Source organism: Hylobates moloch, unplaced genomic scaffold (genome assembly GCF_009828535.3).
Source record: "Hylobates moloch isolate HMO894 unplaced genomic scaffold, HMol_V3 SCAFFOLD_54, whole genome shotgun sequence".
Taxonomy (NCBI): Eukaryota; Metazoa; Chordata; class Mammalia; order Primates; family Hylobatidae; genus Hylobates; species Hylobates moloch.
Genome location: NW_026652329.1, coordinates 322,149 through 346,988, shown reverse-complemented (window position 1 = coordinate 346,988; position 24,840 = coordinate 322,149). Strand labels below are relative to the sequence as shown.

Here is a 24,840-nt window from a genome sequence, read left to right as displayed (position 1 = left end):
TACAAATGAGCTAAATCCTTCAATGAAAAATGGCCCCGTTATCAGAGTATGTATTTTCTAATTTTTAATATGGGCCCACAGGCTTGCCACTTAAAGGATTAGAGATTTTGAAGACATTTTACCTGAGGGAATTAGCAGTGAGCATCATCTATTTATAGACTGGGTCAAGCTAAGGGTCCTATAAATAGCTAAATACTTATAAACTAAAGCAAAACTAGACAAATTTACACAAAGACAATTATTTAAGACCTTTATTAACAGGTGCTTGCAGTTTGTTGACTTTTTTGAAAAAATCAAGTTGTAAACTTTTATTACAAATTAAAAATGAAGTTCTTAAAAATCTCAACTTGACCAGATATGAAACAATTTAAAAACCTTTAAAGGCGTATTGAGAAAAACCAGGCTTTTTTAAAAAACACGTTTGTTATTACCAAAAAGAGACGTCTTTAGGTAAAAATAATAAAAACCCCATGCTGCATAGATAATGCAGATAGTTCTATTTATCTGGTCAACGGGCAAAAAGCAAGCACTTAAGGTCTTCAGCTCCAATCTTTTGTTCATTTCTTATTGCTGGAATTTCATATTTCTTCTTGTTGGATGACTAAACTGTAAAGAAAAAAAATAAAGATGATCATGTAGAATTCATGGTAATCTTCATTTAGTGTAGTACATGCTCTAGCTTACATTACTTGTGTACTGGGAGACATTAACAGATCTTTTGCCATCCAGCAAATAGTAAACGGGAAAAAACCAAAAGCACCGCTTGTTGAATGCTAATTTTGGAGGGAAGGACAATCACATACCTCTCGATATCATGCAAAAAGGGGAATGAAAAGGAATCCCTTAATTTTGGAATTAAGGGTAATAAAAACAAGTGAACTAATAAGCTAAAGTAACAAGAACGTAATTGTATAATGTGGTCTGCCAGAGAATTATTATTATTAATCTACAGGCAGTTTAAATAAACCATGATAAACCACGTGTCATTCTCCTAGGAGTTTTTTAGACACAAAAACACTCTCATCTTTTTCCGGGAACAACATAAACCAACAAAAAAACAATTAGAAATGATTAAAAGATTATATTGATGTTGCCATTTTCCCCAAACGGGCTCTATTTGTCACCATCTAGGTTAATTCTAATAGCTATCCCCACTTCCTTTTTGAAATAATGCATAAATAATAATGTAATTAACATATTTCTCAGAATACAGCTAGCAAAACTTTACTCCGTTTACTAGTGAAATCATAAAATTCATTCAGAAAAGTTGATAGAAAGCACTAATAGTTCAAAATACTCATGAAAATACAGGTCTCCAGTGTCAGAATTGAGAACTAGCTGAGGGGTGGCCAAATATGACTCTGATATTCAATATTCCTAAAATGAAATATTAGGTAATTAAGAATAGGGCAGAACACATTATAAATAACATGGCTTTCATTAGCTGATGGAACTGAGGTTTTTCCACTCTCGCATTAATAAAATGAAATGGTCACCACTCACAACTGCCATAAATGGATGGCCATCCAAGCTTGCTTACCCGGATGATGGTAGAGATGGTAAGCCGGCATTTACTCAGCCCCGCCCTGCTCAGCCTCGGGAGCGGACGAATTCTCAGCTGGTGGATCGGCTGCTTTTGTCTCTTTGCCATCTTGTGGTTTAGGGTTTTCTGGGCGTCTGCGTCGGTAATTGAAGTTGCGGCGGTACCGACGTTGAGGTGGCTGCTGACCCTGGGTCTCATCTCCTTGATTTTCTTTATCTTCTTCATTGCCGTCCTCTCTAGGCTGTCTTTGGCGAGGAGGGCCCCTGCAATGAACGGTGTCAAACTTAAGAATGATAAAACCTTCTCCAACACACCCACCAGTGTAACCAGTTGGTTCACAACTAACTCACCATGTCTGGCCCATTCTGTATCAAGTGGTCTGTAGGCAATTTGTGTAAAGAGATGGATTTTTTTTGGGGCGGGGGCAGGTGCAGAGTAGGGGAAGAGTCTTGCTTTGTTGCCCAGGCTAAAGTGCCATAGCATGATGACAGCTCACTGTGGCCTCAATCTCCCAGGCTCAAGTGATCTTCCCACCTCAGACTCCCGAGTAACTGGGACTATAAGGCAAGCCCCCCACATCTCATTAATGTCTGATTTTTAGTAGAGATGCCTTGCTATGTTTCCCAGACTGGTCTTGAATTCCTGACCACAAGCTATCCTCTCTCCTTGGCCTCCCAAAGATTGCTGGGATTACAGGCTTGAGTCTTTTAATCACCAAGATAAAGATACTAAATTTTGGGATTTTCTTTCCCCCAGTGCTCAGAAATGATGGATTCCTGGCCTTTCCTCCACCCATACTCTGAGCACTCCAGAAAGCCCTAGGCCTTTAGTATCTATCAGTCATCATGGGAATAAATTCACATTTACCTTTGTACATTCTAAAACTCTTTCCCCACATCTTTTGGAACTCATGATGAATCTTCGACAAAATTGTTCTGACTTTTCTTTGCAACCCTACAGTGGTGACTGTTCTAACCTTATTGTGGCTTCTAAATCAACTCTCCCAGTTTCTAAAAACTGTAGGCTTTCCATCTTATTTTGGATTCTGCTCCATTTACTATCTTCTTCTTACTGCAGTTATCACTAAGGTTCGAGTGTAACAGCTTCTAATAACCTGGGCTTTCAGACTGACCTCCCAGTCCAGCTGTTTTCTACCTGGGTTTTTTCAATTATATCACCCAACTTTCCAATTATGTACCTTCCTATTTTTTCTAGGTAATTCCTTATTGTTTTCTCATTCTTAATCTAGGACCTGTAATACAGCGATTCTATCACCTATTTATCTCTCTCCAAAGTTGGGCACAGTGGCTCACACCTGTAATCCTAGCACCGGGGGAGGATCACTTGAGGGCAGGAGTTCAAGACTGCTTGAGTAACACAGTGCAACTCCATCTCTACAAAACAATTTTAAAAAAACCCTCATTTTCCCCTTTTCTCACCTCTTAGATATATCTAAGTATAAAGTCTACCATTAATCATATGACCAATTCCTACCCCAGTGTCTTCATCTGGATAAACCAGATCTGGATAAGTCAAACCAGATCTGGATAAACCAAATCTGGATAAATCCAACTCTCTGCCCAATCTGAGCCTGATGCCCAAATGGCTAGAAACAAAGAGCCAAGCTGGGTGAACTCACTTCTAATTTATGATCGTTATCCTATTACTCATAAATTTACCATCTCTATTTTCTCTTCTAGAGGGTTCTTTGCCCCAAACTTTTCAAATTTCCTCTTTTGTCTCAATTGAGCAACCAAAGGCTTCCATGTCTTCCCATTAACACATGCGTGCCCATGTATTCTTTTTTCTTACACAGGAAAACATCAGGTTCCTAACAAAAAGTCAACATTTTCACCTGTGGGCAAAACCCTACCCTCTCTGAGGAAGAAAACAGTTCCAGCAGTCACTTTCCTGCCATCAACTGTTATCCTGGATTGCATTTCAGCCTATAAATATTATTTCTCAACAAAAAACCTCCCCTTTTGACTCCCCATTTTCCCCTTACTACTACCTATTTGTCTCCTTTTCAGCAACACTTGTACTATACTCTGTCTTAAGATTTCTCTTTCAATTTGCTCTTGAACCCACACCAGTCAAGATTTCACCACACCATTCCATGCATTAGGGGCAGCATATTTCATTTACTCTCATTTGAACAAAAGATTCCTGCAGTTTGGAAAGTCTAGCATTCATTGATAACTTCAAAGCAATTATATGTTATTTCTGCAACTATCTGGCAGGATTGAGCATTCTAAACATTGAAACACATAGAGATTAAGTTTAACCTAAACCAGAAGGCAAAAACCTTTGCACTGGAGGGGTAACAATGGACAAAGACACCTTGCTAAGAGATAAATCAACCTCAAGCTTCTTGTTCGTCAATATAAAGATAAACAATTTACTCAACGGTGAACTGAGGCACTGAATACAAATACAAAATTATGCTATTTTTAAGGACATCAATGAAACTAGGCAGAACATTTAAGCTCTTCAGTGCAACAAAAAGGTAAACCAAAGATTCTGCTGCTGGAACCCATGGACTTAATAGATGCACTGCCATGACAGCCTATTTTAGACCTACTCCGAAAAATAAAAACCCATCTATCTTCAACATCCAGCATCTGGCTAACACAATCTCCTGGTAGAAAACTGAATCAGAGATCCTCAGTTGTGGTAGTGATCAGTTAGGACCTCAGCTCTTTTAATTGAAAACTCAGGACAGGACATATATCAATACAAGAAATATGATGACATCAGCTGCTCTTGCAAAACTCTCAATGTACATGTGCTGATAAATATATGTAATATAACCTTGACTAGATTCCCTAGTTCCTAAAACTTCACTAAGTGCTCCAACTTTGGTAAAATTTAAAAACCTATATACAGAAACCCCCTCTTACAGACTCACAGTATATTTTGGTTATGTTGGATACTTCTAGAATAATAAACTTGACACTTAAAAATCTGGGGATTTAAAAGTTGCGATTTAAGTGATCAGTTAAGATGCGTTATTACTGTATTGGTTTGATTCTTCAGAGGTACCTGTCAGTTTTTAGGGATCACCTATGAAAACGCAATGCTTTTATATCAAATCCTTAGAGAAACAACTATTACACCATTCTTATCCTACCACCGCGGGACTGGGAACACTGCCTCAAAGTATACTACAGCATGGACTAAAATATGCTTGGCTCATGGAATTTTTCCTCGATTACTCTAATAATGACATCTATTAATAAGATTTCTAATACCCACTCAAGTAGATAATTGTCTAACGACAGACTGGATTTCAACCCCCAGAATGTAAATTCTTGGTGGAGCAATTTCATTTTGCAACTTTGAGCTGACAACCCCTCACTCCAAAAAAAAGGGGGTAAATACCTAAACTGAGAAGTGTTTAGTGGAAGATAATGTATGCCATTTCAAGTGATAACACTGTTGATTCTTCACTGATGCCATGGTACAATTCAGACACTCCTAATGCTTTCCTTTCTCCCTACCAAGGAGGCAGGTTTAAAAGGTGTGGTTTAAAATATTATCTTACCTGTTTAAGGACAGAAAATTTGAAATTCCATACCCTCATCATTTTCTAAAAAAATTTACGTATAAAGCAGACCTCATCTATACAAGATGTTTTTAATAGGTTCACCTCTTAGGCATGTGATGAAAGAAAACGTGAAGTGTTAACAGAAAAATGAGTCAAACAGTCTACAGGACAGGCATGGTATTGCTGAGTCCTAACACAGGTTTGACGAAAGTTTAATAGAAACATGTTTACGTGGACCATACCTGCGGAATCGTGGTCTATATCCCCGATACATATTCTGCCTCACTGGTCTACCTTGTTCTCCTGCACCCTGGTTGTCAGCACCCTGAAAAAGACAATGGAAATCAAGCCTACTGGGTCAGTAACATAATAAAAAACCCAACCAGATAAATCCAAGAGTTAAAAAACAAACAAAAGACCATCTAGTAATTGTGACTACATTATAAATTAATCCTGTTGGTTCTTACTAGGAATCCAAGTTGCTTTCCGTATGATTAACAGCTCTAAACAGTCCTACCAGAACTTATCACATTGCTGTTGCTGATGGTGAAACTTACCTCCATCACTTCTCCCTGCACAGGAGGGTTGGAATACTGTGGTCGACGCCCATAGGGTCTCCGCATGTAGTAAGGTGGGAACCTTCGCCTGCGGTAGGGCCGGCGTTGTTGGGCCTGGCCTTCGGGAGCACTCTCCGATCCCTCGTTCTTTTCCCCACTCTCACTATTCTGGTAATTTTGCTGGTAATTGCGTGGAGGACCCCTACGACGTGGATAGCGTCTATAATGGTTACGGTCTGCTGCATATTTACTGCCTTGAACTGGAACACCACCAGGACCTGTAACATTTGCTGCCTCCGCACCCTACAAAAGCCATTACATATTGATAGTGACAAAGGAAATCAGAACACTTTCAACACTTTCAAAAGGAAATCAGAACAATTTCAAACAAAGCAAAAAACAAAACAAAGTTAAGGAAAAAAAAAGTGGGGGGGGGGGGGGGCGCGACTGTGTGGCCAGGGGTGCACGGAAATGACTAAATATCAGTTCCTCACTGTTCTGAAGAGATTGCCCTCTAACTGCAGCCAGAACATTAGGCTTGAGGCACCTGTGTTCATGAGGTCACCTGAACACATCCATCCACATTAGAGCCACCATCCTAATGGATGAGACCTCCAAAATATTTCCATACTGAAGTCAAACCTTGACACAAAAAGCATCCTCACCTTTTCTCCTTCAACAACATCAAACTCCACAGTCTCTCCATCTCCTACACTGCGAAGGTACTTCCTGGGGTTATTCTTCTTTATGGCAGTCTAGTAATATCACATTCCAAAAATAGATTAACAGGGGAGAATAATGTGCTTTTTCATTTAAAATGTACCAGAGTCAATATTATTTTAGCTTGGATATACACTTAAGATTTGCTTTAAATAAGACCAAACCATCAATAAATTTAGGAAAGCGGGGACCACGCTATTCCCAACTTCAACAAAACACTCCAATCATACAAGGCCCCAGCATTTTACCACTATTTGCAAAACTAAAACGAGTAATTTAACACTCAAGACAGACACAACATTTTAAAGACTGCTTTTTGCAAAAGCATTATATGTAACTTTTAACAAATGAGGATATCCATCTATCCCCTGAAGACTGCACTTAATAGCAGAAGGTGGCCCCACACTGGGTCAGTTTAGATGACAGGCGAGTTTAGTTTTGCATGCTTCAGAGCTGACCAAACCAACTTTGCCCCTGTGTTACCATATCAAACTCAATTACAAATGTCAACCAAAATCCCTTCCAATCTGATAATACATCAGTGGAAATGCAATTCACGTGTATTAACTACGTCATTCTTTATATGATCTGACTGCATGGAATTGTTAGTTATCACCTCCCCAGATCAATAAATCTTATATTAGAGACTTGTTGCTTCTGCTTTCTCCAGACTGTTAAGAGAAGGGAGGAAGAGTAACATCTCATGTTTCTATGAAATTTTTTTGCAACATTCTTTCACTTACTATCTATTCAATCTCATTATGAGACAGGACATGTGAAAGTATTGTTAATCCCATTATACAGATAATGTAACAGGCTTTAAAGTTAGGTGACTTGCCCAAGGTCACACAGTTAGTAAGGAGACTTTCTAAACCCAGGTATTGGGTCTCCAAATCCCATGTTTATTCCAAATCTCAGCTATATCCATTACAGGATCACTCATGCATTTCCACTGCAGAGGAGACAGGACAATCAACGAATCTGAGGCCAATTAAGTGAAGTTGCCCAGAACTGCAGTCTCCTTGATACACCACTAAGACCTGAGCAGCCAAAGTCCCAAGAAACAACTACATGTTGAAACCACTTCCAAAAAAATGAAAGCATATTGGTGGCACCTTGTGAATAGTACAACTGGGTGAGTTGAGTCAAATAATTGATCTCATCTGTCATCTAAACTGTCACATAGTTTTCATACCTTTCAGATATAGCCAACTATCAATTACCTGCAGTCATAGGGGATAGCAGAATTATGGATAATTAAAATCCCAACTCTTTATTTTTATCAACATCTCCACCCCCCGCCCCAACCCCAACCCTTAAGGGTTGCCAACAAGCAACAAGACTGAGAAACTTTGCTGTCTCTTGTTCCTAAGTTTACATATTCTTTTGAACATGCAGAAGGGGAGTAAGGAACAGGTGAGCTGTGTTCATCCAAACAAGAATACCAATTTTATAAAACATCTGCTTTAAAATAACATTTTGTCTGAAGTAGTCCTGTATTTATTTACATTTAGAATTTAAATGATTCCATAATTACATTTGACCCTGAACTACCTGATTCGGTTTTGGATGTACTAGAAATTGATACAGCTTCTTCCTTGTCATCGAATGCTGTGTAGGACATTTCAGTGACCTACAAAGCACCAGCCTATGACAGCCCTTCCTATGAAACATGCTGCCATATAAGCTAATATCTAATTAAATGAGAGTATGGAAATTGACTTTAGGTCTTTTGATTTCTGGATTACAGTACAAAAAAGTAGTTATGGTCTCTAATTTTAATACAAGTTGACAATATTTCAAAAGCCTTAGTGAGAAAACTGATAGCACAAACATATTTTTTCGTACTCATTTCGTATCTCTGAGGATAAGTACATTCAATGTAGCCTATAGCATATCTAAATTTGAAGTATTAACATACACTTGGCAGTGATTTACATTAGCAATAATCTTAATTCCTGAATGTGCAAACATTTTCCCTAAATGATACTTAAGGAGAAAGTTCAGTATGTAGTACTCATCCTATGTTAACAGTTTTCTCTTCCCAAAACACTGGAAGCCAATCTAAAAATTATTTAATGAACAGCTGCCAACCTTGTCACATTTCCCCCCACTTAACCTTAAACTAGTGAGAATTTTTTCATTTTCCAAGCCAGCCAAAACTCTCCAAAGGTTTAAAAAAAAAAAAAAAAAAAACCCAATACCCATTCAAAGTGATTCAAAATAAGTAGAAGGCTCTTTATGCTACTTTTCAAGTATTCACTTCAATTACTATGTTTTGCAGGTCTGTCTTATCTACCCTTGATTATGGAGATTTGTCCCTACAGGTACACCTAAAAGCCTTTGAAAACTTGTTGCCAAAGTTTCTGTGTATTTATAGCAACATTATTTGTTCAACTTTAGAATCATGGAATAATCTGTTCATCTGAAATTAGGTATAAATATTTAATGCAGTGAGTTTGACTCAACATTTGAGAAAGCCACAGCTGTTGACAAAATTCCAATTTGAAATGTCCAGGATAATTAAGTCAACTCTAACACATTTCCATGTATACATTTTAAGCACGCTACTATTCCTGTAGTAAGTAAATAAACTGGTGGTTGGACTTAACCTTTCATAAGGAACAAAAGTTGAGAACATATCTAACCTTTTCTTCTCACAATCCTTGAATCAGAAGTGCAAATATCTACACAAGCACTCACCTGGTGTACAAATACATCTTCCTTGGTGTCATTCCTGCAAGACAGAACCAAGTTGAACAAGTTAGAAAATGAAATAAATCTCATGTTGTCAAAGATTAATCTTCCCAGAGACTCTCTGGCTGCCAATTAGTTACCAGGACATTTGGCAAAAATAAAAAAACACAAGCCACCATGCTCTCTGCTTTAAAGACTTCAGCAGTTGCGAACAGTTGTAGCCTCATTACCCATAAGATAGGCAAAAAAAAAAAAAGTGTGACCTACTGAGCCATAATTAAGAGGGTAGCAGTGACTAGCAACATATATTCTGCCCCTCCTTATCCTATTAAACATTAACTGTTCTAGCACACCCTCGTCTTACCTCTAGAGCATGGTTACCAACAGAAGTAGTAGTTACATTCTCACCTTATCCTTCAATCATTTCTTCTTCACCATTCCCAACTACCAACTTTCCTTGAGATCATAAAAATGAGAACCCCCCTCCCCCTCAACAGAATGTACAACGCAAAGAGTGAAACCTAATGTGAACTGTGACCTTTGGGTGATAAGGTATGTTTCAATGTAGGAAAAGCCCAGTTATAAAAGCTACTCCACAAGTCCAGACAAGGACTGATGAAGGTTTAGACCACGGAGCCATATATGAAAAGACATTTGAGATCTCTTTTTGAGGCAAAATGAGAAACTTTGCGGCTAACTGGATGTCAGAAGTGAGAGGGAAGTAGAGAATAATCTCACTTTTTAGCCTGGAGATTGGGATTAAGGTGCTAACACTAGGAGCAAGAACCACCACTGGAGAAGGAAATAGATTTCCAGGCCTGTAGTGGCCTGCCTCACCCTCTTTACTCCATCAGGTCAGAGTGAGAAAAAGCTCAATAGTAGCTCTAGTGTTTAATGACAAAGGGAACAAAGGTTACAGTGAACTGGACAAACTGGCTTACTGACTGTTAGCTTCTTGCTGAACTAGGGGGCAACATATGCACCAAAGGATCCACATAAAATTAACTTTAAATCTGACCCGTAAATTATAGCTTGGATTATTATAAGAACATTTTTAATTGATGGGAACAGGATAATTAAAAAACCAGAACAGGTAAACTGTAAAAGCAACTTAAGGCAAGTGACTGAAAACTGACCTTTCAAGCTAGATGATTAGGATTGCCTAGGGAAATGATGGCTGTACCTAATGTCCATCTGGCCATAACTCCATAGGCACCACAAAAACAGATTACAGCCATCATTTATTAGTTCTGCTCTCCAATATGACTGAATTTCAAACTCTAAGGCTCTAAGGGGAAATACAATAAAAAACTGGTAGAGTAAGAAAGGCAAATGCAGGCAAAGTTTAGAATAGTGATTTTCAACAGAGGCAATACTTCCCCTGGCAGAGTATTTAAAGTTTTTCCAGTCCAGGTGCAGTGGCTCACGCCTGCAATCCCAGCACTTTGGGAGGCCAAGGTGGGAGGATCACCTGAGGCCAGGAGTTCAAGATCAGCCTGGCCAACATCGTGAAACCTCGTCTCTACTAAATTACAAAAAATTAGCCAGGCATGGCTGTGTGTGCCTATAGTCCCAGCTACTCTGGGGGGTGAGGCAGGAGAACTGCTTGAAGCTAGGAGGCAGAGGTTACAGTGAGCTACTGCACTCCAGCCTGGGCAACACAGTGAGATTCCGTCTCAAAAAAAGTTAAAAAATAAATTTTTTTCCAAAGATAGGGAGCACTATCGGCATTAATGGAAGTGGTGGGTGTCAGCTGCTAGAAGACTATGTAAAGATTTGGTATAGAAAGTAAACGTGTTTATTGTTATCTGAGTCATGTATGTATTTCTGTACTGTTTTAATAAGCATTAAATTCACTAAAAATGCAGCTTCTGTGGAGATTTTTTCATTATTGATAATGCTACTCATGGTATCTGGGTAATACATCACTTATCAGTCCATTTTGTGGTGGCGCTGACTGTTTGTTATGCCTTCTAATGTAGTTACAACAGGTATTCACATATCAATATCATACCCGGCAATAAAAAGAATTAAAAGTAGTTAGTGGCGAGACCCTATATCTACAAAAAATAAAAAACTAGCCGGGCCTCCAATCAAGCCCCGGAAATGAGGGTGCAGCGAGCTATAATCATGCCACTGCACTCCATCCTGCGCAACAGAGCAAGACCCTGTCTCTAAACAGAGAAAGCACAAGGCTGGCATTTCACACAGGGTAATGGCACTCCTGCAAAGACAGGGAGGTGTTTCGTGGCTACATAGATAGATATGTGAAACCAACACAGTTCACTGACCAGTGTCATGACAGTAAAAACAGTACTCCAAAAGGAATACTTAGCCAGGGCCTCAAGCTCAAGGTATTTATTGAAAACGTCCTCAATTGCAATAAAAACATCATACCATTAAAAAGAGTGATCTGTTGAACCAGTGATTTAAATGTATTGATCTGCTTTGAATTTGCAACCAGCCAGAATCTCTAGTTTAAACTGGCAGTCATAACAAAGGAGAGCCTCAAATATTAGACACCTGCAGTGCAGCTTTCTGGGTGCAGGTGTCACTCTCTGCCAGCCATCACTATTCTTTTCTGTTCAGTTTTTCTCTCAGGTGTTTGCTGGGAAATTAACACTGAACTGACCCTTTTCTGGCAGTGAATGTAAGCTCTAGCTCTTCCATCTACTATAAAGAAATGTCTTCAAGATGTAGAAATAAGGAATATTCTGAAAATAAAAATTATACAGTAGTAAAGATAATTCAGAAAGAAAAAGCTACCTGTTAGAATTTCCAGTCTAAATGGCACAGGGTAGTTAGGGAGAAAAGGAGTTGGAGAAACAGAAACTATGACTAAAGACAAGAGGTATGAACAAGCTGTCAAGTTCCGATGGGCTTAAGCTGGGGCAATCAGGCCCTGAACTCCAAAGCTGGATAAAGTATTTCTTTGTATTCTTCTTGGCCACCTGCATAGTCTGACACATACATATGGACAATTAGACTTGCAGGTCACAGGAGTGCCCTGCATTGTTTTCTTTTAACTAGAAATAAAAAGTATTAGTCTAAATGTGGTTCTGGTGCCCTGTACATATGTAACAACATAGGACCCCCAAAATAGATTTTGCTTCTGGTGAATCTTATTCATTGGGTTAGTATATGACTGTCTATAATATTTTCCATTTGTATTATTATATTGGGGAAAACACTTTTATCACTTTCTATTGTTAAGAAGATGGAAAACTTAAATATGGTGTTAAAAATGGAAATATATGTGATATTTGCATTATTAAACCCCTTTGCAGATCTTAAAAAAAAAAAGAAATAACAGTACTCAATTTTTTTTTGAGATGGAGTCTCACTTTGTCGCCTAGGCTGGAGTGCAGTAGCTAGCGATCTTGGCTCACTGCAACCTCTGCTTCCGGGTTCAAGTTCCTGCACTTCAGCCACGAGTAGCTGGGATTAAGACAGGTGTGCACCACTACGCCCTGCTACATTTTTAGTCTTGATTCAACTATTAACAGCTGTGTAACCTAGGAAAGCTGCCTCACTGGCTTTTTTACCTGCAAAATGAGAAAAACTACACTAAACACTTAATAACTTACATTACTAAGGTAGGGACTCAAATCTTTTTAGTATTTATTGGGCATTTACTATTCACTAATACTAGCCAGGTTTTTAAATTAAAATCTAATTGCTACCGCTCCTACACTATGGCCTATCCAGATTGGTAAGGGTCTTATAAAAATAGACAAAATGCAACTCAAAATGGGAAAACAAAGGCAAAAAAATTTAACTTCCCTGGAAAACTTTTTAGTAAGTCAAAAGACAATTACAGCTTGCCAGATAATTCTCCATGCCATAGGAACTAGGAATTCCTGCATTTGCTTTTCATGGCCCAATCCATCCAAACTCCAGGACTCTACTCCAGCATGTTCACCATGTTTGACCCCCTCCCACTCCTTTTAAAACATAACTATCTTTATCCTAGCTGTATATCTACACAAAAAAATAAGCTAAATTTTAGAAAACTTTTTTGCCAATCCACAGTATTGCCTTAAATAAGACTTATTATACGTAAATTTATCTGTAACTAAATGCTCTTATACTACTTTGTTGCAGATTACCAGACCACACTAGTCTAACACCTTAATTCACCTAACTACATAGGCTAATTTACAATCCTGTGGTTATAAAAACTCCAGGATTTACCATCTATATGCTCCATAACCTAAAGCAACCAGATACCAATTTCCAAGCCTTGCAGATGACTGTAAGATAATAACGTCCGCTTATCTTTGTATTTCTTCTCTATTAAATACCCTTTACACCCAGCAGATTCACTTCTGTTTCCCACATATTGTCTATGACTCTGCCTTTGGATAGACTGTATGTTTCCAAGGGCTAAGATTGGAGGGTAGCAAACTCAGCAATTGCAGCCCCAGGACTAGGCGGACAGGAAGGTAATACAGTGTATCCTTGAATAACTCAACATCTATGAGGATGGATAGAAGTTTGAGGTGCCAACCTGCTGCACAGTTGAATCTGCCTATAACTTTTGACTCTTCCAAAATTTAACGGCTTACTCATGACTGGAAAGCCTTACTGGTAACATAAATCCTTAACACATTTTCTATCTCACATGTATTATATACTGTATTCTTGCAATAAAGCTACAGAAAATGCTAAGAAAGTTGTAAGAGAAAATACATATACAGCACTGCACTTATCAATACAGTAAGTGTACATCTGTCTGAAAGGTAATTCCAGCTGTAGACCTCATCTATAGCATATATCAAGCAACTGAACTTTTTCTTACAATGCCATGACTTTTCTCAGCATCACTAGAGCCACTTTGCATGGGTCCCACGGTGCTATTCAAGACTTACAGTATTGCACTAAACCACAATACCTGAGTACTACAAGTTCTTTTTACTGACATGCAATTTACTAGAGAGATAAACTGTTTATGTGAAGACGATTGGCGTCACATGGCATTTTAAGGGGCTCACTGCAGTAGCAACAGGCAGCGGCTACAAATTATAATAGTACAATATTACTACAGTGAATGTCGTGCAGTTATGATTTAATACTGCCTGAACCTTTACGTTTGTTTACATTTCTCAACTGCAAATGGCCATATTAACTTTCTACTGGATTTGTGTACATTTCATGGTAGTAAATAATAGACTAGTATCTACATATTTTTGGTATTCATAACATACTCAACTTTTCCTTGTTTTGGGGGATACTTCTTGGCTACGTGGCTCATCTGAAGTTTTCAGGTTGCTGCAAATCTCCATTTTCCCAATACATTTATCAAAAAAAAATCTGTGTGTAAGTGGACTTGTGTGGTTCAAACTCACGTTGTTCACGAGTCAAACTGGATGCTAGTTCTCTATCCTAGATTTCAAGAGTAAAGGATTCTACTTTGGGAGGACACAGGGAGTGGGACCTACTAGTATTCTCCAAGTCAAGTATTCTCCAAGTCACGTATCAGTGACTTGGTGAACATGGATGACCTCCTGCCAGCCTAAGATCAATGGTTAATATAACCAGCATACAAATCTCTCTTAATGTCTCCTGCATACATGTCACTGATGTTTGTCTTTAGGGTTCCAGTTTGGAACCTTCGACATCTCTCCCTTAGTAGCACCTGCAGAAAAGTCTTTAAGCCTTCCCTAGTGCCATAACATTTTGTCAGTTATGTTATGGTCTACCCATGACTTATGTGGCTTAGCAATGGATCTACTGTGATCAAGTCTTAAAGATCAGTGTGACTTTAACAGCCCAAGAGATTTTTGGTAATGACATCCTTCCAAAGGTTTACACTTTTATTAAGAACCACACATTTGGGAGGCTGAAGCTGGAAGATCACTTGAGCCCAGGAGTGCAAGACCCATATGGGCAACACAGAGAGACTCCACCTCAAACAACCAACAACCACACATTAAGTACTTTACACCACTGCCTTTAAAAAAAAAAAAAATCACCCTTTAGAGGCCGGGCGCAGTGGCTCACACCTGTAATCCCAGCACTCTGGGAGGCTGAGGCGGGTGGATCACCTGAGGTCAGGAGTTTGAGACCAGCCTGGCCAACATGGAGAAACCCTGTTTCTACTAAAAATACAAAATTAGCCTGTGTGGTGGCGGGTGCCTGTAATCCCAGCTACTCGGGAGGCTGAGGCAGGAGAATTGCTTGAACCTGGGAGGCGGAGGTTGCAGTGAGCCAAGATCGTGCCATTGCACTCCAGCCTGGGCGACGAGCGAAACTCCATCTCAAGAAAAATCACCCTTTAAAAAGGCAATATTCATTCTTACCTTGCAGGCCATACTAAAAAAAGATTAAGTGAGATAAGGTGCAACGTTCTCTCCTTTAATTCTTCACCTCCCAGTATCAGGAATTAAGCAAGTCCTTTTATTTGTACAGCTGACCTACGTGCTAAACTAGAACTTTTAACAATCCCAAACTTCACAAAGTAGATAGTGAAAGGCAGAAAGCTTTTCAAATCCAGGAACTAGCAAGTCAGCAGACAAGAGCCCCAGTGACATACTTGGATCATTTAAGAGTCTTTCAATGGCTAAAAATAATCACCCTAAGAAATTATCTGTTAACTATGTGGACAACAACCAAATTGAAAATGGCTAGGGTCTATTTCAGAAACAGCGTAACAGCAGTTGGTGAAGACTAACTCCAGAGTCAAAAAACAGTTCCAATCCTGCCACTTATCACCTATGCTTACGGGGGCAAGTAACAACTCCTTTGTGCCTCAGAATGACAGTACCTACGCCTCAAAGGTTTTTAAAGATTAAGTGAATTGGCTCATTTTAAGCACTTACTATAGACCCTAGTATAAATACCTGTTAGCTCTATCTATTTTCACCAACATGTGAAGGAAGTCACCTAACAGTTATGTACATATGGAATCCCCACAAGGGAGCCCCCACCCCAAAGGGAGACTAAACCTGATAGGCGTGACTAAAGAGAGATAGCTAAACCTTTCCCTGGCTTGGTTTATTCCATCTTCCTAGACCATGGTAGTAATAAACTCAAAGGCATACACAGAGGCCAGGCGTGAAGGGAAGTCAGCAACCTAAAACAACTAAGCACGACAAACAGTCGTAAAGAAAGTATACCCCACCTAAATGTGGTGACAATATGGCCAGGTGGTTTTTACTTATGTGGAAATACAGGCCCCCAAAGCTAGCTAAAGTTCAGATCTTAAAAATATAATAATCTAGATTACTTGGTGTTATCTCCTGAATTATAAATGTTAGTAATTAATCCCAATTCCTTTAAAAAATACTGTACTGTCTAATCAAAGCATCTGGGAGTAGTTTTAGCCAGAAGGTCACAAATTTGTGACCTTTGCTCCAAATTCTTTCTTCACCTCAAAACATTAAGAATTATTAATTTAGACATTTTAAGTACTCTGGAAACAGAAAAATATTCCTATTCTGGTCACTATAAACTGTTGCCAATTCATGGTAATCTTTGGTGAATACGGATCAATTCTCAACCACTAATAAAATTCAACAGTAATCTGGGGGGAGCTAATAAACCCCTCTAGTCACATTCTCCAATTATGTTTTGTAGACACAGCTCACAAAAGAATAACTCAATGAATTTCTTAGAATTTCTAGATTACACAGTCTAACAAAATAAAGCCAAAACTTCTGCTATTTTTAAAAGCTCTATGCTCATGTTATTTAGCACCTTCTTCACAATATAACCATCAGGGAGAAGCCCTTTCACGAATTAATTCTAACAAGGTTGTAACAATTCATCAGGTGGTAATTCAGGCTGGAATAAACACATTTACAATGAAATTATGTCTTTAAAGGCAGAAAATTTACATACAATATTGTAATTATAAAAATTCCTTACAATCCTAGAATATATAATCCAGCGCATCCAAAAACTGCAATTAAAAGTCGTCACAATAGTCATCCCCAACACTGCACCCTCTCCTTTATACAGAAAACAGCACGTTACGTGTCAGTCTGTCTCCCTTCCTTGTAAAAGACAGGTGCCTCCAGCCAAGTCTATCTGTTCTACTACACGAACTACATATAGAACCAACTGCTAGCTTCCAAACTGATTTCTTTTATCACATACATTTTCCTTAAAGCAAATCTTCCCTGTATTTAATTGGAGTCGGATTTTACAGCATCTTATTAAAAAGTCCCAGAATCATTGAAACAACCAGTTCAGAAGCATGAAGAACATTTTAACCAGTTAATTTGACAAAATAATTGAGGTTAGGACAGTCCAAACAAAGGACCATCAGAAGCCAATTCATAACTTGCCCTGGGGGATGACCAATTGAGTTGATTCCAATTCAGAACAGAGAGATTCAATGAATAGTATCTCATGGACTAAATTCTTATAAAATGTAAAGGTATTACTCTTATTTTGGACAAAACTGTTGATTTCAAAAAATGTCATAACCTATGCCCACTTCAAAAAAATGCAGCGAAACAAGGCACTCTCCCAAGGTAAGCACACTTAAATTAAACTAAAACACTAATAAGTTCAGAGAGATCAGTTAAAAAGCTATCAGTATACCAATTATATATAAGCATTCCTTTCCTTCTTTGCTAGTAAGCCATTATCAAAAAATTAATGAAAAACATAGTTTCGGCCAGCCAGGAATGCAAACAGTATAGAACAAGTTGGAAAATCCTAAGATTTTGGAAGAAACAAAATATTTTCCCACAATTGCAAAAGTAGAGAATAGATCATCAAATGCTCATCTCTTACTCTGAGTGTTTCCACAATACTCTATGATTGACTAATGAACAGTTTTTCATCAGGCAATGATTCTGTCCTTAAGCTTGATTTGCCCATTTGTTGTCCATTCCACATTGTTCTTTTAATCATCTGCTTAGGTCTTCTACATTAAATAAGCAAGAGAATGCCGAAATGGCACTAAGTACCATACCTGTGAGGCCGAGATTGCTACTGGCATACCCAGTGCTCTGCACCCATGTAACTAGCACTACTAGCCTTGGCAGCCATCTTGAAAATGATGCCCGGCTCACAAGGGAGCCCATGGAATACAGTGGTCTACTGCACGTTACCACCACCACTGCTACAAACGACCCGAAGGGTAACTCCTAAAGACGTGTCTGCAGCTTTGCCTTCAAACAGGAAAAAAAATGTCAAGTTACCAGTGACTATGGCCACTCTAATAAGCTACAGCCAGGGATCTAACAGAAATCGACTTAACCGGTTATGATTTTAAGACAAGGAAGAATGAAAAATAAGAACTGAAGAAAGAAAAAAAACCACTTTCTTGCAAATATATTATTATTAAAAGCAGTTCTCTCTGGTCAAAGCTGTGCTAAGACAAAATTTATCTCAGGTATTAAAATGAAACGTGAAACAAAGGCAATACAACCTCTCGGTAAAGATGACAAAACCTCATATACTTGACACGTCAAATCCTCTTACCCCAAAATGTTAACAACGCGTAAATATCCGATGTCAGTGGATCACACTCTCAAATACCGAGTTCAATAAAGTAGAAAAGGATGACAAGGACAAAAATGTACTGGACCGTAGTTTCCCGTTTACCCTGTTAAGAAATGGCTCATTCACTCCGCTTGCCTTTTAAATTGCTTTGTACTGTGACGAAGCCTTTGAAGTTAGCTTCAAATTAATATTTAGCTGCAAAACAAAGGCATTCTCTAGATCCACTAATCCCTCCAGTCGTCAAGGAAAACAACAAAAAAAATCATACTAATGCACCAGAGCTAGTAAATGCCTCTCAGAACAGGGCTGTGCATTGGGGCTTCCCAAGCCCCGAGAAGCCGACAGAGCAGGAAGCAAGCAAGAAGGTGGGATGGAGGCTTCAGAGCCCGGCAGCTCACCTGTTGATGAAACCATATCCGTTCCTTACATTGAACCATTTTACTGTTCCCAAAACCTTCGTTGCTGGAAAAGAAAACAAAGCAAAACAAGCCACGATTACCAGCTATCCAGCTATCCTTTTCCAAACCCGCCCGGCTTGGGCATCCGGTCCCTCGCACGCTGGCCGCCGCGGCCACCTGACAGCCCTTTCTCTCCACCGCCCGGGTGCGGGGCCGCGCCGGGGCCACGCAGTCACTGCCGCCGCCGCACACGTGGGTGAGTCCGAAGCGCGGGGCGCTCCAGGGCAGGCGCGGGGCGCGGGCCCAGGATGCGTGTGTGCGCAGGCCGCGGACGGAGAGCACGTGAGGGAAGGGGAAGCCGCTCCGGCCTGCGTAGGCGGTGCGCCGCGCCCTCCGAGCACACGCGGAAGGGAGCTGGGTGGGGGAGACGCGAACAACGGCGTGCGGGCCCGAGCGCACGAGGCCGGTCGGCGGGGAGGGGACACCGTCGCACACGCGGTCGGCGGCGCGCGGCCGCTGGGGGAGGGGCGCGCGGCCGCGCGGGGTCCACAGGGGGCGCGGGAAGCAGTGCGCGCGCGCCTGCCGGGCGGGTCCCCGCGAGAAGGAGTGAGGGGGGAACAGGGGGGATGGGCGTCCGCGCGCCGCGGAGTCAGTGCCCACCGGCCGCGCGCCCGCCGGCTCGCCCAGCTCCGGCTAACGGTTCCGCTGCCGGGCTGCCCGAGGGCCCCACCCCCGTCCCTGTCCGGTCCTCACCGATGACCTTCTTGTCCCCGCCGGCAGGCGCCGCCGATGTGAGGCCGCCCGGGCCACCGCTCCCTGCGCCGCTGCCCGTAGTGCCGGGCTTGGTGTCGGCGGCGCTGAGGGCGGGGGCGGCGGGGGGGGCGGCGGGCGGCTGCTGGGTCTCGGCCTCGCTGCTCATGGTTGCGGTGATGGTGACTGGGGCCGGCTGCGGCAGCTGCGGCTCCTCCCGGGGTGTGATGGTAACTAGGCCGGCGGCGGCGGTGGGGCTGCTCAGGGCTCTCTGGGGTCCGCTCTCCGCTCCCGCTACCGATCGAACTAGCGAGAATGGCGGGACAGGCGGGATAAGCCCTACGAGCGACCCGCCCTAGGCGTTGTTCACTGGCTAGTGATACTGTCAATCTGCCCACCTGACCCCAATCCCTGGTTTCTATTGGCTAATATTTTATCAGTCCTCCACTCTCATTGGACCTTTGGCGGCTAATTCAGCCGACCTACAACCGTTCCTGCCTCCGCCGGCCGCCATAGAGACCGGAACTAGAATTAGAGTAGTCGGCCACGAAAACCATAGAGTACCTGAGAGGACGGGCAGAGGGAACGTGACTTCCACGAGGCAGCCGCCGGGCTGGCGGGCCCCACGTTCAGGGTTGTGTCTCGGCTGAAAAAAAGGCACGCCCGAACGCTGGGCAGGGATTACCCGGCCGGACCCGGAATTGGAAGGGGGCTCGACGACGCCTTAGCCCCCCGTGAAGAAAAGGCTTCCCTCCCTCCCAGCTCCAAATACGGTCCTTGTGATCTGAGAACGTTACAGCGGGCATAGAGTCGTTTTTTCTTTAATGGCCGTGTACTCGCGGCACAGCCGAGGGTTTCTGGAATTGCCTTAAACGTATGCGTTTGAAGAGCGTACGCTTTTGTCGGAGCAGTCACCTTGGAGGGACCACGCAGGCTCTGGCAGTCCGGGTTCAGCATGTTTAGGGCGAAGGTGTGCTCCATGGGGACCTGCCTTTGATCCGTTTTACCAGGCATATATTTAAAAAAATGTGTCTTCCTTTCCAAGTATTCACGTCTTTTTCTACTGGCCACAAATCAGATTTAATTCAACTCTCATTTATTGAACAAGCTAGCCTGTTTTGTTTTTTCTCTTTATTCCTGCAACAGCCATGTGATTGAGGGATTACTATCCACGTTTCACAAACGATAAAATTGAGGCTGCCACCTGATGTTACTGAAGTCCTCCACCCACCTTCTTTCGTTCTTTTTTAAGCGTCTACTATCGGCTGGGGATGGAATAGTTCGCGAGTCAGTTTCTGCCTTCTGATGGAGGCAGAAATTTAAACAGCCAACACGGTAAATACTCCAGAGCTGCAAAACCACGAAGTATTTTGGGAGTGGAAGCAGGGAGAAGGTGGAGGGCTGACTTTCCGCGCACAGGGTACAGGCGAGAAGAGGTGGGATCTCGGGAAATGCAGTCAAGTAGTTCATTAAGACTCGAATATGACATTGGGTTGCAGAGGTGGGCAGTCACTTAGGTATATTTAATTGGAAATATATCCTGAGGGGAAGAGTGAGAAGAGCAATTTTAGAGTCATAAGTAGGGAGGGGCATCTTTTTAAAAATGGCTGCGGAGTAGAGAATGGGTTGCAGAAGGGCAAGGAGTGGAAGTAGAGAAAGCAGTTAGGAGGCCAATGCAGTATCCCTTACCCCTACCAATGCTGTCTAGACCTGTGAGTTCCACCTTCTAAAGGCGTTCTTGAGTCAGTCCTAAACCCTCTAAATGTCAGAGTCTTTAAATTCCTACTGTCACTACTGTAGGCCCTCATCACCAATTGCTTAGAGCAAGGGGTAGGAACCGTTTTCTGTGAGAGCCAAATAGTTAATAATATAAGCTTGGCCGACCATGTGGTTCTGACTTACTACTCAGGTTTGGAGCTTGAAAACAGCCTTAATTTTTACATGACACGAATCTTTACATATTTTCAACTATTTAAACATTTTAAAAACCATTTGTATTCTTAGCTCATGAGCCACAGAAAAACGGAGTGTAGTCGGCTGACCCCTAGCATAGAGCAGTGCCGTTGGCTACTAACCACACCTCGCTACCTCTTTCTTACTCTAATGTTACCCACCACAACAGCCAGAAAGTTCTTTTGAGAACATCTATCTGATCATGACACTGTCTTACTTAAAATCTTCCAGTGACTACCATTACCCTTAGGGTAGTTCAGATTCCATAATGTGGTTTACTGGACTCTATGACTTCTAAGGGAAGTCTTTAGAGTCGAGTCTTGTATTCCCTGTCCAACCTTCCAGGTGCTTGTAACTACTGGCTGCAGGAGCAGAGGTAGCAAACAGCTGAATTCTATGACAATAGAACTTGGTTAAAAGTGTTGCTTCAGTGTATCAGATGACAAGGGAGATGGTGAAATATTACAAGGGCCCTACAGAATAGACACTTGCAACTCTCCAGCCAAGTGAACATGTTTCAGAGGACATTGTAGAGAAAGGACTGTCATCTAGTGGAGTCCTTTAGCCCCTGTTTCGTTTGGAGTATTACATAAAATTCTACATATAACACTCTTCCTTTCCTCCTTCCTCTTTGCCTGCTTAATTTTTCATCCTCTAGGTCTTGGCTCAGATGCTACTAGGTTAAGAATCCCTCCCGTCTTAACACACTGTATTGCTCTAATTAAATGTTCCCCACCAGACTGTGACTTCCTTGGGCATCTTAGTGCCTGACACATAATACCTTAAAAGATTTGTTAAATGAGCGACATGGTGTAGAAAATGAATTGAAAAAGGTACTGGCAGCAGAAGGGTCATCTGGGCAGCTGTGCCAGTAATCCAGGTGAAAAAGGCTTTCAGCAGCAATGTGTATGGAGAGTGGGTGGATTCCACAGCTGCTATTCATGTGTTCCAGCTCCAGATGACTTGAATGTTAAAATGTTTCCTCAAAAGGCAGTTCTGCCAACACTGAGGACATTTAAAAGCTTGCCCTATAGGCTTGAGAGCTTTTCTCCAGTTACAAAGACACTTAGAAAATATTGCAGCAGCACCTCTACGAGTAAGTGAACAGCCTCACTATGTAACTGCTTTGAAGGGATGGCTTCTCAAGCAAAAATAGAAATTGTGTAACATCTGTCTTTTCAATGTTACTTTAAAAAGTATCATTACTTACTCATCCAGTTACTTCATTCAGCTCTCTTCGTGCTCAGTGAGCCTGAGGATGAGCTGTTTAAGAAACTAGTTTGCAGCCAGGCACGGTGGCTCATGCCTCAAGCACTTTGGGAGGCCGAGGCAGGCAGATCACTCGAAGTCAGGAGTTTGAGACCAGCCCGGCCAACATGGCAAAACCCCATGTCTACTAAAAATACAAAAATGATCTGGGCATGGTGGCATGTGCCTGTAATCCCAGCTACTCGGGAGTCTGAGGAGGGAGAATCGCTTGAACCTGGGAGGCGGAGGTTACAGTGAGCTGAGATTGTGCCACTGCACTCTAGCCTGGGTGACAGAGTGAAACTATATCTCAAAAAATAATTTATTGTAGCCACCTCTCTACAAGCACCAATAGTTTATGGCTGTTCTAAAGTGGGAGAGCGCCACTCCAGAGCTTTGCTAGTCTCCCTGCCATCCTGGGAGCTCACACCACCCAGCTGTCCGTGGTGACCACAGTACAGACAACTCCAGTGCCTGCCTTTAAGTGATGTGATGGGCAAGGGATTCATCCCAAGAATCTTCTCTGCAAAATAACTTTTACTTTGTCCCCCCATCTCTAACAGACTGTGGCGTAAGAACACAGTTCCCTCTTCCTAGAAAGCCCTCACCACCTTGTTGATCTGGCAAATTAAAGCCTGTCAATACTTACCTCAAGCGTCACCTCTTCCAAGAAGCCTTTTTCCCCTTTTTTCCCCTCTTCCTCTCATACCACTATCATTCATGCAACAAATACTTAATTCAGCATCTATTAGATTCCAGAAGCTTACTTCTTCCAGGTGTTGGGGACACAGCAGCTAAAAACAAAACAAAAAAAAGGTGGGGCGTGGTGGCTCACGCCTCTAATCCCAACACTTTGGGAGGCTGAGGCAGGCGGATCATGAGGTCAGGATATCGAGACCATCCTGGCTAACACAGTGAAACCCCATCTCTACTAAAAATACAAAAAATTAGCCGGGCACGGGGGCATGTGCCTGTAGTCCCAGCTACTCGGGAGGGTGAAGCAGGAGAATCGCCTGAACCTGGGAGGTAGAGGTTGTAGTGAGCCAAGATCGCGCCATTGCACTGCAGCCTGGGCGACAGAGTGAGATTCCGTCTCGCAACAAAAAACAAAAAAACCCCAAATGTCCTGCCTTGCCTTCATACAGGCTCACATTCTAATACCACCGTGCATTGAAACTGTCCCTGTCTCCTATCACAAGCATGAGCCACATCTTACCTAGCTCCAGGGCCTAGGACAAAGACTGGCATAGAATGTAGGTGCCAGATGTAACAGTGCAGCTGACCAGCCCATCGTAAGAAGGTCAGCTCCGGATCACAGCTGTTCATCCTCCTTCCCATCTCTTTACAGTCCCACCCTATATAGTTAGTTAAAAATCTCTCCTCCTCTAGATGACAGTCCTTTCTCTACAATGTCCTCTGAAGTATGTTTCCTTGGCTAGACAGTTGCAAATGTCTGTACTGTAGGGCCCTTATCACCATCTCTTGTCATCTGATACACTGAAACAACACTTTTAACCAAGTTCTATTGTCATAGAATTCAGCTGTTTGCTACCTTTGCTCTTGCAGTATCTTGCAGCCAGTAGTTAAGAGGCATCCACAAGACAGAAGAAAGCAAGTAAGAATGAGAGCAAACAGAAAGTGCCTCATGAAAGAAACATCAGGGAACTTTCTTCTTTGCCTCTTCAAAATAGATGGGGTCTCACTCTGTCACCCAGGCTGGAGTGCAGTGGCATGATCATTGAAGCTCACTGCAACATCAAACACCTAGGCTCAAGGATCCTCCTGCCTCAGCCTCCTAAGCAGTTAGGACTACAGGTACGTGCCACCATACTCAGCTAATTTTTTTGTTGTTGTTGTTTGTTTGTTTTGTAGAGACAAGGTCTTGGTACGTTGCCCAGGCAGGTCTGAACTTCTGCGCACTGAAGTTTCTCCCACCTCAGGCTTCCGAGTAGCTGGGATTATAGGCAG

General features: G+C 41.8%; 1 protein-coding gene across 1 annotated transcript; it reads right to left on the bottom strand.

Moving 5' to 3' along the window:
- Positions 1-235: 235 nt before the first annotated feature.
- LOC116463707 (Y-box-binding protein 1) lies at positions 236-20,053 on the bottom strand. The gene is made up of 8 exons (XM_032146928.2): positions 19,675-20,053; positions 18,922-18,985; positions 9,071-9,104; positions 6,313-6,402; positions 5,648-5,950; positions 5,333-5,415; positions 1,541-1,806; positions 236-606 (listed from the first exon to the last, which is right to left on the bottom strand). The coding sequence occupies exons 1-7, from the start codon at positions 19,838-19,840 to the stop codon at positions 1,572-1,574; spliced, it is 975 nt and encodes a 324-aa protein (XP_032002819.1). The 5' UTR covers positions 19,841-20,053; the 3' UTR covers positions 236-606; positions 1,541-1,571.
- Between the last annotated feature and the right edge of the window lie 4,787 nt (positions 20,054-24,840).

What these genes read in the sequence shown, in the direction of transcription:
- LOC116463707 (XM_032146928.2), bottom strand. Translation starts at nt 19,840, where the DNA reads ATGAGCAGCGAGGCCGAGACCCAGCAGCCGCCCGCCGCCCCCCCCGCC. An exon ending in CGGGGACAAGAAGGTCATCG is followed by an intron (nt 18,986 to 19,674) that starts GTGAGGACCGGA and finishes TTTCTTTTCCAG; the next exon opens with CAACGAAGGTTTTGGGAACA. An exon ending in AAGATGTATTTGTACACCAG is followed by an intron (nt 6,403 to 9,070) that starts GTGAGTGCTTGT and finishes TGATATTACTAG; the next exon opens with ACTGCCATAAAGAAGAATAA.